General features: G+C 37.3%; 1 protein-coding gene across 4 annotated transcripts in view; it reads right to left on the reverse strand.

Moving 5' to 3' along the window:
• The window catches only part of USP47 (ubiquitin specific peptidase 47), a 53,302-nt gene extending 40,128 nt beyond the window's left edge, over positions 1-13,174 (reverse strand). Inside the window, exon 1 of one of the 4 annotated variants that reach the window (XM_010710956.3) lies at positions 12,862-13,173. In XM_010710956.3, the coding sequence (XP_010709258.1) occupies positions 12,862-12,888 (27 nt within the window). In that variant the 5' untranslated portion in view covers positions 12,889-13,173. Of the gene's footprint in view, positions 1-2,421; positions 2,441-12,861 lie in introns of those variants that run through there. The other 3 variants (XM_031553431.1, XM_010710957.3, XM_019615357.2) reach the window with 3 other exon arrangements.
• Positions 13,175-13,255: the final 81 nt, after the last annotated feature.

Below are 13,255 nucleotides of genomic sequence, written 5' to 3' on the forward strand. Positions count from 1 at the left end.
AAATATCAAATTAATTATTTTCTGATTTTCTAGCACTGCACTTTATATTCTTCTGAAGGAGACAAAAATGAAGAAATTTGGAAGGAGCAATGATGTTATTTGCATCTTTATTCTCCACTGCATACTCAGTCAAGAAAAACAAAACACAAACTGACATAATCTTTATTAACGTGCCTTATTTGCCTCACCAAAAGACCTACAAAATCAGCCAAAATTAGACCACTGCATTTTCAGCAGGATGACACATAAGACAACATTTTATACAGAGAAGTTCTGACATTCTACTTTTAAAGCTGTAATAATCCAAAGTTATTAATTCTATCTAGTAACTCATCCTTACACACACCACACCGGTGCACAAATTCAGATTTGACAGACTTTTAAATTAAAAAAAACAAAAAACAAACAACAATTCACACATTCTTCTTGCTTACTCATTTCATCTGCTCTCAAGTAAAAGCTATGGACGTTTTAATGAAGGTATGATTTAAAGGTGAATGGAATCCTTGAAGGATGATTTGGAAGCACCTGATTTTTAATATGAAATTCACCAGTTTATTACCCTCTGCTGAAGACTTCAGTCTTCCATTTTCACCTTTTGTTGGCCATATGAATGGATGGCCCTTCCTTCAGCTTGAATTCTTTCTTTCTGGAGACAGGCCCATCACATCTGTCCCAAGGGTGCACACAGTCTTCCCATACACTATTTGAGTTGGTGCATGCCAAAGGATATTTATTTTAGAGGGATGCTCTTACGATGGGTTCTCAGCTCTTGATTTCTCAGTAAAGGACTGCTAGAAGATTTGCAAGTGTTATTTCACTCCAAATGAACTCTGAATGGCAAAAAAAAATCACTTGCAACATTTCACTTAACACAGCAAATGCAAATTGAGTTTACTAATTGTGTTGTTTACACAATGCTCAGGAATTCTGCTCAGATGTAACCAATAGCCTCCAACTCCACTGACAAATCACACAAACGTGCCAACATTCCAGAGGCAGTATTCTACACTTCTCAATTAAAATATTCATATTATATTTATCATCATTTATCATAATATTGTATCCCTATGAATATCCTTAATAGAAACGATCAGTTCAATTCTGCATTTTATGAAGAATCTCTTTTCAATGTGGAAATGTTTGCTTTAAACCGAACTTAAAAGAATAAATATTTTGCTACACATTAAATCTTAAGCTTTGCCCTGATTAGAATGACCCTGGAATTCACCAAACTTATCTATTATGCCTCATAAAGCAGACTAGCAAGCTAACTATACAGTTTATGCACTAACGTACATACTCAGAGGTAGATACGGAAATATTCTATTGTCATTTTTGGAAAAAAAACACAAAAGAAACAAAACAGTACAAAGTCCTTGGCCAACCTAGATGCTGCTGCATGGCTATACTGCAATTCAGTGTGCCCAACAACCACAGCTTAGGGAAATAAATTGCATATGCTCCATTGCATAAGCATCTAAATAGGTGAACATCGGCAGCTACTTATTCCTCATCAACAAACTTCCATTTGTATAAAGGAGATTAATTTCCCAGATCTGCACTTAGAAAATTTCTGACCATGTTTAAAACAGATTTGGAAAAAAAAAATTTGTAATAGCAAACAGGTCAAATATTGGTGGATATTCCAGAGAGTCATTCTATTTAAGCATTTTCCTCATGTAGCTTTCAAAAATGCATGTCAGATTTGTGATGTATATGAATGCCTGTCAATGAGAACAGATAGGCTGCAAGGTGCAGGACAAAAACACTGTTCTGCTAAAGTAATTCAAGTTGTAATTCTGTATATACTAACAAAGGAAGCATTGTTATCAGTGGCATTCACAAGATAAACAGTGGCTTTGACCATATGGATCTGAATTTGCCAAAACAATATTGAAATGCAAAATCGTAGTGGTGTTAACATTGTGTTTAGATGTGACTTGCCATTTCTCATCTCTGAACAACTACGCTAATTAGAATTCTATAGCATACATTTTACTAACCTTTGAGGATAAACCAAAAGGAAAAATATATATATTTTCAAGCAACAGAAGACAAACCCAACATTTTGACTCTTTTTTTGGAGTTTCATACAACAATTTTAACAGATTGGAAGTTCAAGCTGGAGCCGTCCTCAAACAACGTAGACTACAAAGTTTCCAGACTTTCAAACAGATAACGAGAGCATGAAGCAGTAAGCAAAAAAAAAAAATCACTACTTTCTAGAGCTCAAATAACAGATGTGCAAAGTTTAGCTGCCAAGTGAAGTCAATTGCCTGCTGAGACTTAATATGATCACTTTTAACAAAATTCTTAAACGTCCACACTCCAAAAATAATTGTCTCCAACAAATCACTGCAGTACAGAGGGAAGATAAAGAGACGAGTAGCAAGAGACAATGCAAGACATAATGCTCACATTCACAAAATATCTTTGATGATGAAGCCCAAAACAGCAATTCTCAAACTTCACGTCCTATCACCAGCTTAAGGCCCTACGAAGTGCACACAGACAAATACTGCCTATGACATCACTACATGTGGAACTTCAGGCTATGAATTCCAAGTCTGTGTAACTGCTTGGGTGCCAAGTTTCCAGCAATTACAAATACAAGTTAATTTTTTTAGCTTAATGCATGCACAAAAAAGTAGCCTGTACCCATAGATTTCACTTCTGAAGTATCACTGTGTAGAAACATTCAACTAACTCTTTTTCAGCCACAAGTTGCTACTAGATCAGACCATTCAGAAGCCACAGCCATACTCCAGGAACTTCTTCACATACTCCAAAAGGTCCAATCCATTAAACTAGATACATACCAACAGCGTTACATTTTGCACAGAACATGACAGAGACCAAAGATCCTCAAAACACGCAGCAGGAAAGGAGAGAACAATCACAGACCTTGGCTGCCATCTCCACTCTAACAACTCTCTTAACCTTGTGCATTTTGAATTACGGATCTCAGCATTCTAACCCACAGCTCATTTCTCCCCTGGGCTGCAGTAGTTGTGCTCCATGCTTTTGATAGCCCAGCAAAGATCTTTTTCAGAGTCCAGCTTCTCTGCAATAGCCAGGAGAGCAGACACTCCAGGAAGTGAAAAATGGGGCTCTACAACCTTTGGAATGAGCAAAGCATTGAACAAAAGTCCTCCATCCCTTTGGACACTGATGCAATTACAAACCTAGTAAAGAAAAAGAAAACAAAAATCGACTCATGTTTGCTGTATTTTAGAAGAAAGGCACAAATTCTTTTCAGAAATAAAAGTGTACTGGTTTAATTATGACAGAGCATCATGAACTGTTACAAAAGATACCTCTGCAGCCTAAATGTAGTTAATCAGGAAAACAAAGCATGCAGAATTCATTACTAATGTCCAAAGTAAAACTTTTTAAAAATTATTTTAAAGTTCACATCTGGTAAACATGACATTTTTCTAAACACTGATATCAGAAGTTCACAATGAATCTCTTTGAGCTGTTCACTGGATGTATCTTGTGTTACAGTTTCCTCTTCAGCAACAAAAACCAACAACAACACTAAAACCACCAAAAAACAAAAAGAACAAAAAAAAAATCCATAAAACTGAATCATTCATACTTTACTAGGAACAGCAAGTAGACTGGGAAGGGGAAAAAATATTTTAACTTTAAATAATACATATATGTTTTTATTTTTGTTCACCCTCACTGTTCATCAACTTTTAACACCCACTTGCTGTGCTGGACCAAAAAAAGATTTCAATTAACTTATCTACCCCCCACAATTAAAGAGATTTTGAAGGTATCATGCAAGGAGATTCAATAAGAATTTACAAAATATTTTAGAAAACTGTCAACAGAGTCAAAATACTAGACTCAAATGCACAGACTGGCCCAATCATATCCCCCATGATGAAGTTCTACATTCAGTTTCAACCCTGTGAACGCTGGTGGGAACTACTTCACATCACACACAAAATGTTCAACTCCAACATTTGCAGCAGTACACGCTCAGTTACACCATTTCCCTCTACTTCAATCTACAGCATTTAGCTGTGTTTTCATCTCAGAGTATTTGATAAACCCTAACTGAAATAAATTTATGCCTAAATGAGATACCTAAAATCACTGCCATTTAAAAAATAATTGTGATACTCTTACACTATAATACAAACATACCTGTCTATTTTGGAAACTCACCAGGACTACTGAATTTACAATGCACTGAAAGCACTCCACAAACGCAAGGTAGCCTGAAAACTTCAAATGCAGCAACACCTCACTTGTTCAAGCAGTTACAGCTTGAATAGTTGCAGCAACTGCTAGAAGCAGCAGCTGTGTTCCTGCTTATTTCTAACCACCAGGCCCCCTTTCTTAAGCTTGCACAGCTTGTCATGCTTCTCCATGTTGAGCTGCCTCAAGTCGCTAATCCTTCTTAAAATTAACTGCTTCTTGTTTTGTGTTTGTTTTTCTGCTGCACGTGTCAGTGTTACTTCACAGAATGAGAGGAGCAATTCTCCCTTCTACTTTGTATAACCTGGAACATCAAAAATAGCACTACTCCAGCGATCACATTGCTTTTTTCTTCACCCAGTTTCCAGCTTGCTGTAGAGAGAGGAAAACTGCTGGATATCATGGAAGAAGGCTAGAGCCACAGCTGAGACTAATGACACTGGCCAGATGATCCCCCAGAATGCCTTCCTCTAGTGGATGACCTGATGAAGACAGAAGAGGGAGGACATGAAACTGCTGCAGAGCCACTGGATTCTCAGCTACATTGGAAAAAGAGGTAAACGTTTCGCTCTCTTTACTGCTGCATATAAGTCTCAGGGCAATTACTTGGTTTTCAAATACAGAAATCTTTCTGTATTTGAACTTCAAAGAAGTTAGTGTTTGCTAGAGTAGCATGCTGGCTGATAAAATTCACTCAAAATAAATGTCATTCAAAATAAATATAGTTATTTCCTCTACATACTTCGAAGTCTAATGCTTCCAACTTGCTAAACATGCCTGAAAGAACACTATGCCTCAGAAAGAAAGAGTGTGCTACATGACCAGCATTCACCTTTGAGAAACTGCTTCTACTTCTGGTGGATTACCGGGTCAATAGCATTGTAAATAGCATTTAGAATAGTAAAAACAACAGCCAGAAAAAGCTGGTATGAGGCCAAAGAAGTATATTTATCCTGAGCATCTGAAGGACTCAAAGCACATGGGGGGCATGTCTGAGGACAGCTGAATTAAGAGATAAAGGCCTCTATTTTTTCAGAGACTTGACTCTTAGCTCTCTATTTTAGAAGACTGTATATGCATCTTAAGAACATACTGAAGAACCAGACCTCTTACTCTTCCTCTGGTCCTTTAGTCCTTTAAACATGGTAAATTAAAAGTGATTTAGAGATTAATTCTTTCCTTAAAAATTCAACACAACAACTGTCAAAAACAAAAAGTATGAATGTTTCTCTAAGCATCCTACAGGAGACATGAATGCTAACAAATGAAAAAATGAAAAGAAAATCCATGGATAATACAGAATACGTTCTCAGAATAACAGATGAAATTTTAGCATTTAATCCACTAAAGCACTGGACATCTTAGGTATTTCACTTCTATTTTCAAGATTTTCATCTCAACGAATCATATTCTTTCTTTCTGTGACTCTGAATCACTCATTTTCTAGGGACTTTTGTACCCAGACTTCAATAAAATTAAAAGTTTGCAGCCCTGAGACCATCTATGGAATCTGAAGATGCGTAAGTCCATGGGATCTTGTGAGATGCATCAGCAGGTTCTGAGGGAACTGGTAAATAAAGTTGCTAAGACGCTATCCATCGTATTCCAGAAGTTGCATTCTGGTGAAGTTCCCAGTGACTGTTAAAGGGGAAACAAAATCCCCACTTACAAAAAGGGAAGACTTGGTAAGCTACAGTCCAGCCACTTACCTCTATGCTCTGCAAGATCACAGAGTAGATCTTCCTGGAAACTATGCTAAGGCATACAAAGGCAACCAGGGACAGCCAAAATGTATTCACTAGGTACAAACCATGCCTGACAATTTGTGGCCTCTACTGTGGAATTCTAATGTTGGTGGGTAAGGGAAGAACACTTGAAATCATCAACCTGAATTTCTGCAAGCATTTGACATCATCCTAAATGGCATCCTGGATGGACCACTCAATGGATAAGGAATTGGCTACATATCTCAACTCAGAGACTTACAGTCTATGGCTCACTGTCCAAGCAAAGAGCAGTGGCAAGTGGGTCACAATACTGGGACCAGCTCTGTTTAACTTTTTCATCAGCAATAAGGACAGGGAAATTGAGAGCAACCTCATCAAGAGCACCAATAACACAAAACTGCATTGTGTGGTTCACATGCTGGAGAAAGAGGATGCTATCCAGAGGGATGCGGACAGGCTTGAGAGGTGGGCCCACGTGAACTTCATCAAGATCAGTAAGGCCAAGTGCAAAGCCCTGCACCTGTGTCAGGGCAATCCCAAGCACTCATACAGGCTGGGCAGAGAATGGATTGAGAACAGTCCCTGGGAGAAGGACTGGGAGTGATGATTAAGGAGAAGTTCAACAGAAGCCAACAACATGCTATTGCAGCCCAGAAAGACAATGTACCCCAGGCAGCATCAAAAGAAGTATGACCAGTAGGGCAAGTGAGGCAACTGTCCCGCTCTACTCCTCATGAGGCCCCACCTGCAGTTCTGCATTCCCATCTCAAGCCTCTAGCACAAGGAGGACATGGAACTGTTGCAACTGGTCCACAGGAGGGCCAGGACAATCAGACGGCTGAAGCACCTTTCCTACAAAGACAGGCTGCTAAAAGCTGGTGGTTGTTCGACCTGCAGAAGGGAAAGCTCCAGGCAGATGTTACAGCTGCCTTCTGGCATTTAAAGGAGGCACGTAAGAAATGATGGGAAAGAACCCTTCTATTAGCAAGTGTAGTAATAGGACAAGAGGTAATAGTTTCAAACTAAAAAAGAGGGCAGATTTAGATCAGATGTAAGAAACTTTTGCTATGAGAGAGGCAAGGCACTGGAACACATTATTTAGAGAAGCTAAGGATGATCCACACCTGGAAGCACTCAAGGCTAGGTAGGATGGGGCCCTGGGCAGCCTGATCTAGTGGGTGGCAACTCTGTCCAAGACAAGGGGGTTGGAACTGGGACATATGTAAGGTCCCCTTCCCACTCAAACCATTCTATGATTCTGTACCTGCAATCCACAAACCTCTAAACATTACACTACAAACTTTTTATTTTGATCTGAAATAGCTTCATCTTTATACTGCTTCCTTTTTGTCTGCATCTTGTTCACCCCTTACTTTATCGCCACGCTCATTTTTCTTCCAAAAAAATGCAGGAACACCATGAGATACTTATCACACTTAAATGATGTGGTTATAGGACAACAGATATTTCCTAGGTAAAGTCACAGAATCAGAGGATATGCTTTCCTGCTTGCTCACCATTCCAATCAGAACTGACCTACTGTGAAACTCTACTGAAACACATTTCTATGGTACAAATAATCAAAAGGATTTTTTTCTGGATTTAAGAGTTGTAAATACATAAAGAAAACTGTCTGAGGGAGGAAAAATGGTCTTTTAAAACAATTCTGAAGTGTTTTTTGCAATAAAATATACACTGGCAGATATATTTTAAGTTTCTGTACATTTGACATTAGAAGGCATGACTCTAGAGTTAATTTTTAACTGTCTACCTGCTGCTGGAGATAGAAGAAGTTGGAATAATGGATCAGCAGAAATTCCTCATGTAGTTCTCTAGCTCTACTGCACCAAATGAAGGATAAGTCAAGAATATAAGCATAAGGAAGCCTGGGCATAAATTCTATCTGCTGCCGTTACAGCAAAGGATTCCAGAGAAAACATGGAACACTGAAGCAAAAGGCTCCTCAGAAGGCATGCAGTGACAATGCACGCACAACAAAGGACCTCGTATATTTTTCCATTTACTAATTGATGAAAATATTTTATTTACAAGCAAGAGACTAGGTATTACCAGCAACTGTTATACTTCTTTATCTTTAAACATCAATCATTTCTGATCAACAGTAACTGTGCAAATGAATAAATGTATGCCTTCAATTCCTTTAGCTCCTGCAGCATTATACCAGACTTCTTCAAAAGCGCAAAACTCAAAAATCAATCTCTTCTCAGATATTATCTACAGAGAACGCACAGTATATCAAGTACATTTCACATACACACCTTACAAAACTAGAGCATCTACTAAAACAGAATTTATGCTTGAATCTTTAGATTATCTCAAAGGTGCTCTCATCACATCTTACCAAGATGTGAGATTTCACATTCAGGTTCTGTTCAAGAAAACCTTCCTTTTGCCATGCAATGACTTCTTCAGTCACAGAAGATTTTCTTTTTAAACAGTATGGACTGTGGACCTACAGAACAATTTATCTCAGATGAAGCATTCTGCTTAACTTAACAATGCTGAATGCTAAACTATTTTACAGAACTGAACATCTGAAAATATATCTGCAGCCATAAAAGGATCCTTACGGTCACATAAGGAGTGCAGTCACAATCCTAAGAGACTAAGTTCAAATAATTTTTACCAATTTTACCCCTTAGTTTTTTTAGAACATGGACAACATATTCTTCCCGAAGTTATTTTAAGAACCAGTGCTAAGACCTTTTGTTTGACACAAGTGCATTACATGCCAAATACTGCAAAACATGAACAAAGAATTGCCAACACACTGTCACAGTGCATGAAGGAGTGAATAAGTTGGATACCATTTTATCTGGGTTTAGAAGAAAATCTGAAGACTTGGAAGTTTCCAGTTATTTTATTAGTTATGATGTAACAGCATTGCTTTGAGAATATTTTTTTTTCAAGACAAGAAAAATATAGTAAAATGCTAAAGAAGCAGCTCACATGAAGGCATACTACATTCAAAGGAATAAAGTGTAAAATATCAGCTTCAAGCATTTGCAAAAGAAATCAAAGATATTCACAAAGAAAAGAAAAAAGATCGACTATGCAACTCAATCACTCAATTTTCTAGACCTAACTTCCACATAAGTTTCAGACATAAACCTCCAAATACTTATGAATACAACAAGAGTGGAGCTGTGATTGGATATATCTACACATTTTATTTCTTTCTATTACTGCATTTGTTTTAACACACCAGAAATGTTTATGTTTTAACATAAACTGTAAACATACAGGAAAAAGGTTTTAAATAAGACTTTTTTATTTCAGTATTTAATTCCCACAGGACTAAGTCCTGTAAGCCAAAGGAAACAAAGTCAAAGTATACATCTACTTTAGTAGTTGTCATTTTATATTAATTCATTTTATATTAATATCAGTACATTCTGTCAGCAAATGGAACACAGAAATTATGTAAATACTTTAAATATTTTAAAATTATGATGCCACTGCACTGATCTAAATCCACAAGGTTTTTAAAACAGGAAAAGCAAAATTAGTGAAGTTATTTAAGAATGATAACTATAAGCATTTTAAACAAGTGTTTGCTGTACGCTGAAGCTCTGAACTCATGACAGCCTAGAATTTAATTCAGACATATTTAGAGTACGCCCTGCATCCACGTGATTACTTCACAGCTTAGAAAAAGTCCACTACTATTTTGAGAAACAGTATTGAACTGCTCAAAAAATTAAGGACCATACTTGCAGTGCTGTACTCAATTCATTTAGTAACTTTAATCAGTGATCCACAAAATACTAGAGAACACTATTCGTCATGTTTAAAAACGTATTGCAGCAATAAAAAAAATAGCATTAGATTATTTGTCAGATTACTATATTTAATAATAACCTTAGCTAATGACATCTATAGACTGATGTTCCAGTACCAAGTAATAACAACCTCTTAGGCAAAAACTTAACAGATAATCTCAATAAATCATCTTGATAGTCTTTCTTGTACTACATATTACACAATAGCAAAGGGAATTAACCTGTAACACTAGGAAGCCCAGTGGCTGAACAAAGCAGGGAAAGATCTTGCACATTACTCTCATGCCCTGTTCACCCAGCTGCAGTACAATCTGAGCATCATTCAGTAAGCACCTGTTTGCAAGCACCAAACAACTCGGTGGACTTCTGTTCAGATTTTGTTTGCTAAATTTGACTTCCCTACTTGTTCAGTCAATGAATGTGTGATTGTGAAAGATAAACTACTTCTTACTTTACAACAGAAATAAAGCACATGAAAAAGAAAGCAGAGAAAAACTGTTATGTTACACTACCTATAATTATTTGTTCTTTGATTCTAGTATATTGAAAAACATAACAAAGGCAACATCAGCATTGGAAAGAACAACATCCCTTCGCCAAACAAATGCCAATAGCTTCCTCTGATTTCCTGTTCTTTTAATGAGGAAGTTTGTGTGATATCTATCAAGAAGCATCTTTGACTTGTTCAATGCAGGAGATTAAAATGGATTAATTAGTGAAGGGATGAAAAAACTCAGCTGAGAGAACACACACTGCCTTCTTTGATTAAATGGCAGCAACTACAAAGCACATGTACTTATTCTGACAGGTGTACTTTGAATACCTCATGCTGGAACTTGTTGAGAAAGTATCTGCACAACATTCAGTTAATTAGTGGCACAGACATTTCAGGAAGCTCATGGCAGAACCTACTTTTTATATTATGACCAACTATAAGTCTGAACAACTCATAAAAAAAGTAAAAAAAAGTGGATACAACTTGATTTTCAGTAAAAGTTTCTGTAAAGTGTACTTATAAGTAAAGAAATGCTTACCTTTTTCACCAGCTGTGTTGGTTATAATATTGTATTATTTGCTATTTGGGGTTTATTTGTCAAATAAAAGTTTCAGATCTACTTTCTTCTCAAGCACTGGAAGCCACAGAAGTGTTTTTTCCTCTCCTAATAGCACCACTTATTTCCAAGTTGATCCTACTGATAGTCCCCTGCCACCCTGGATAACATTTCATTGATCAGGGCAAAAAATTAACACCAAATAACAAAATAATTCTTCAAGACTGTCTAGCATTTACTAGGGTGAGCAATGTCCTTATGTGACCCAATAACTTCTGTTTTACTTGGTATAAAAGAACACTAAATTGAATCTTCTCAGATTCAATTCTCTCTTCTTAGAAGAAAGGGAATTAAGAATCGCAAGGAAAGGGAATGTTCACCACTTCATACAGAATCAGAATACTCATTCCCCCATTATTAAGGAATCATTGGTCACACAAGCAATGAAACAGTTGGGAAAGTATCAGGCAGTGAGTGGTAAGAAAGCAATAATTAGCTTACTAAATACTTATATAATCTGGACAAAAAACTCTTAAATACAGTCTAGATACTGAACTATTAACTGCTTCAGTACACATACTCCAAATAAAAAAAACATGCAATACATGCAGTTCGAAAAACAGCAATCTGCACTTCTGTAAGCACAAGGTACGCAAAATACAAACTGAAGAAAAAAACCAACCTAATACATATCTTACTGTTCTGACAGCAAAGACTTAACATTGATGTGTCCTAGTGTTGTATTTACGGTACCTCAAATAATCTTGTAGACAAGAACCAAAACCCTTTTCCTGTCATTTGATTAGTCATTCCCCAGACTGACCTAAAACAAATGTTATTTTTTTAACTCCTTTATACTGGAATGGAAAGGCAAAAATATGGCTGCACACTCATCCTTTAGCAGATGCTGGTTCATATCCCAGTTTAATCTTTGAAACCAGTCAAGACAGACAGCTATATAAGTGATAATTACTCGGGCCTTTAGGAAAGGGGAAAAAAAAACCCAAAAACAATGGACTGTAATCCTTCATCCATCCCAAAGGTCAGCACTGAAGCTCTAGAAGACCTGCTTTGTCTCCAGCCACTGCTAGTGACTTAAGAACATTTAAAAGATGGATGAGAACTAAGACCTAAAGAGGTCTGTTTACTTGTAACTCAGTATTCTCAACAGTGAAACTATTAATGAATCTCAGAACTTAACAGGAATGCTGTAGCATAATATTCATTAAACTTCTATCACTGAAATGAATATAAAATATCCTGAAAAACACTGGACAAGTTGAAGATAAATTTCTATGATATATAATCAGATGAGGTTAACACTTGATCTTTCTCCTCAGTTTGACTTGTGTCTCCACAGAAAGTTTAATCAGCTTCTACAAATTCCAACATCTTGAAGAACAGATGCTGTTCCATTTCATTTATTTACAAAAGCCATAGGGCTACAATAAAGAATTTGAGAAAACTCACTGAGAAAAAAGTAGCTCACAGTAATGTTGCCTATGTAAAAAGTTTGTAGATTTCATATCATATGCTTAAGATAACCATAGCCATAATCACACATTTTAAGTATTTATCTTCCTTTGTCCATACTTTTGCTCTATACAAGATAGAAGAGCATGCAAAACCCCAGACCAATGAGTTGGTTAAAAATACACAGCTGAATCATATGTACAGTCTGAATACAACTTTAAAGCCAAGTGATACTATTAATACATATAAAGAAACAGTCTCAGCTAAATTCTTATATTAATCAACTTGACTCTTCTAGCTAATATAAGCACAAGGTTTCTCCTTCATTTCTATACCAACAGAAAAGAAGTTACTTTCATCCGTCCTTATTTGTACAATTCTACACCCATAATTTGCTTCTAAAATTCAGTATTTAATTTAATTAAACAGTTGTGCTCATGGATACCATTTTATTTTCCTGAAGCCTACAAACCTGAAGTCTCTATCTCACAACCCTTCCCAGGTCAGTGACATCTGATGAAAAACAACAGGAAGACTTTGCATAACTAAGCAAAAGTAAAACAGAAAAAGCTGAATGTGCAAGGGTACCTGCTCAGGAAATGAAGTTTCTGCCATCGCTGCTCTAAGCACTCCCCAACACAGCTCACAGCACTGCAGGCTCCTTTCCCTGAGCAGTATCTCTCGGGCTTGACACGTGTCATTTGCCTATCGCTGCAGGACAGAGGCTTCGCCTTCCTCACACAGCCTCTTATCTTCAGCCTATGGCTGAAAACAAGTCTTCTCCTTTCCCCCCCGCACCAAGGAGCAGACGAGCAGCCTACTGTAGATTTACCCGACCTACTGCTGAGTCGAGCCACGTTTTCTGCGCTGCTCGCCGCCGGCAAAGCGCGGCTGCCCGCACAGCTCCGTACCTGAGCGGACCACACGGCGCCAACCAGGCGGAGGCACTCCCCGGCTGCCATTTCGCAGCCTCCCGGGGGCC

Source organism: Meleagris gallopavo, chromosome 5 (assembly GCF_000146605.3).
Source record: "Meleagris gallopavo isolate NT-WF06-2002-E0010 breed Aviagen turkey brand Nicholas breeding stock chromosome 5, Turkey_5.1, whole genome shotgun sequence".
NCBI lineage: Eukaryota > Metazoa > Chordata > Aves > Galliformes > Phasianidae > Meleagris > Meleagris gallopavo.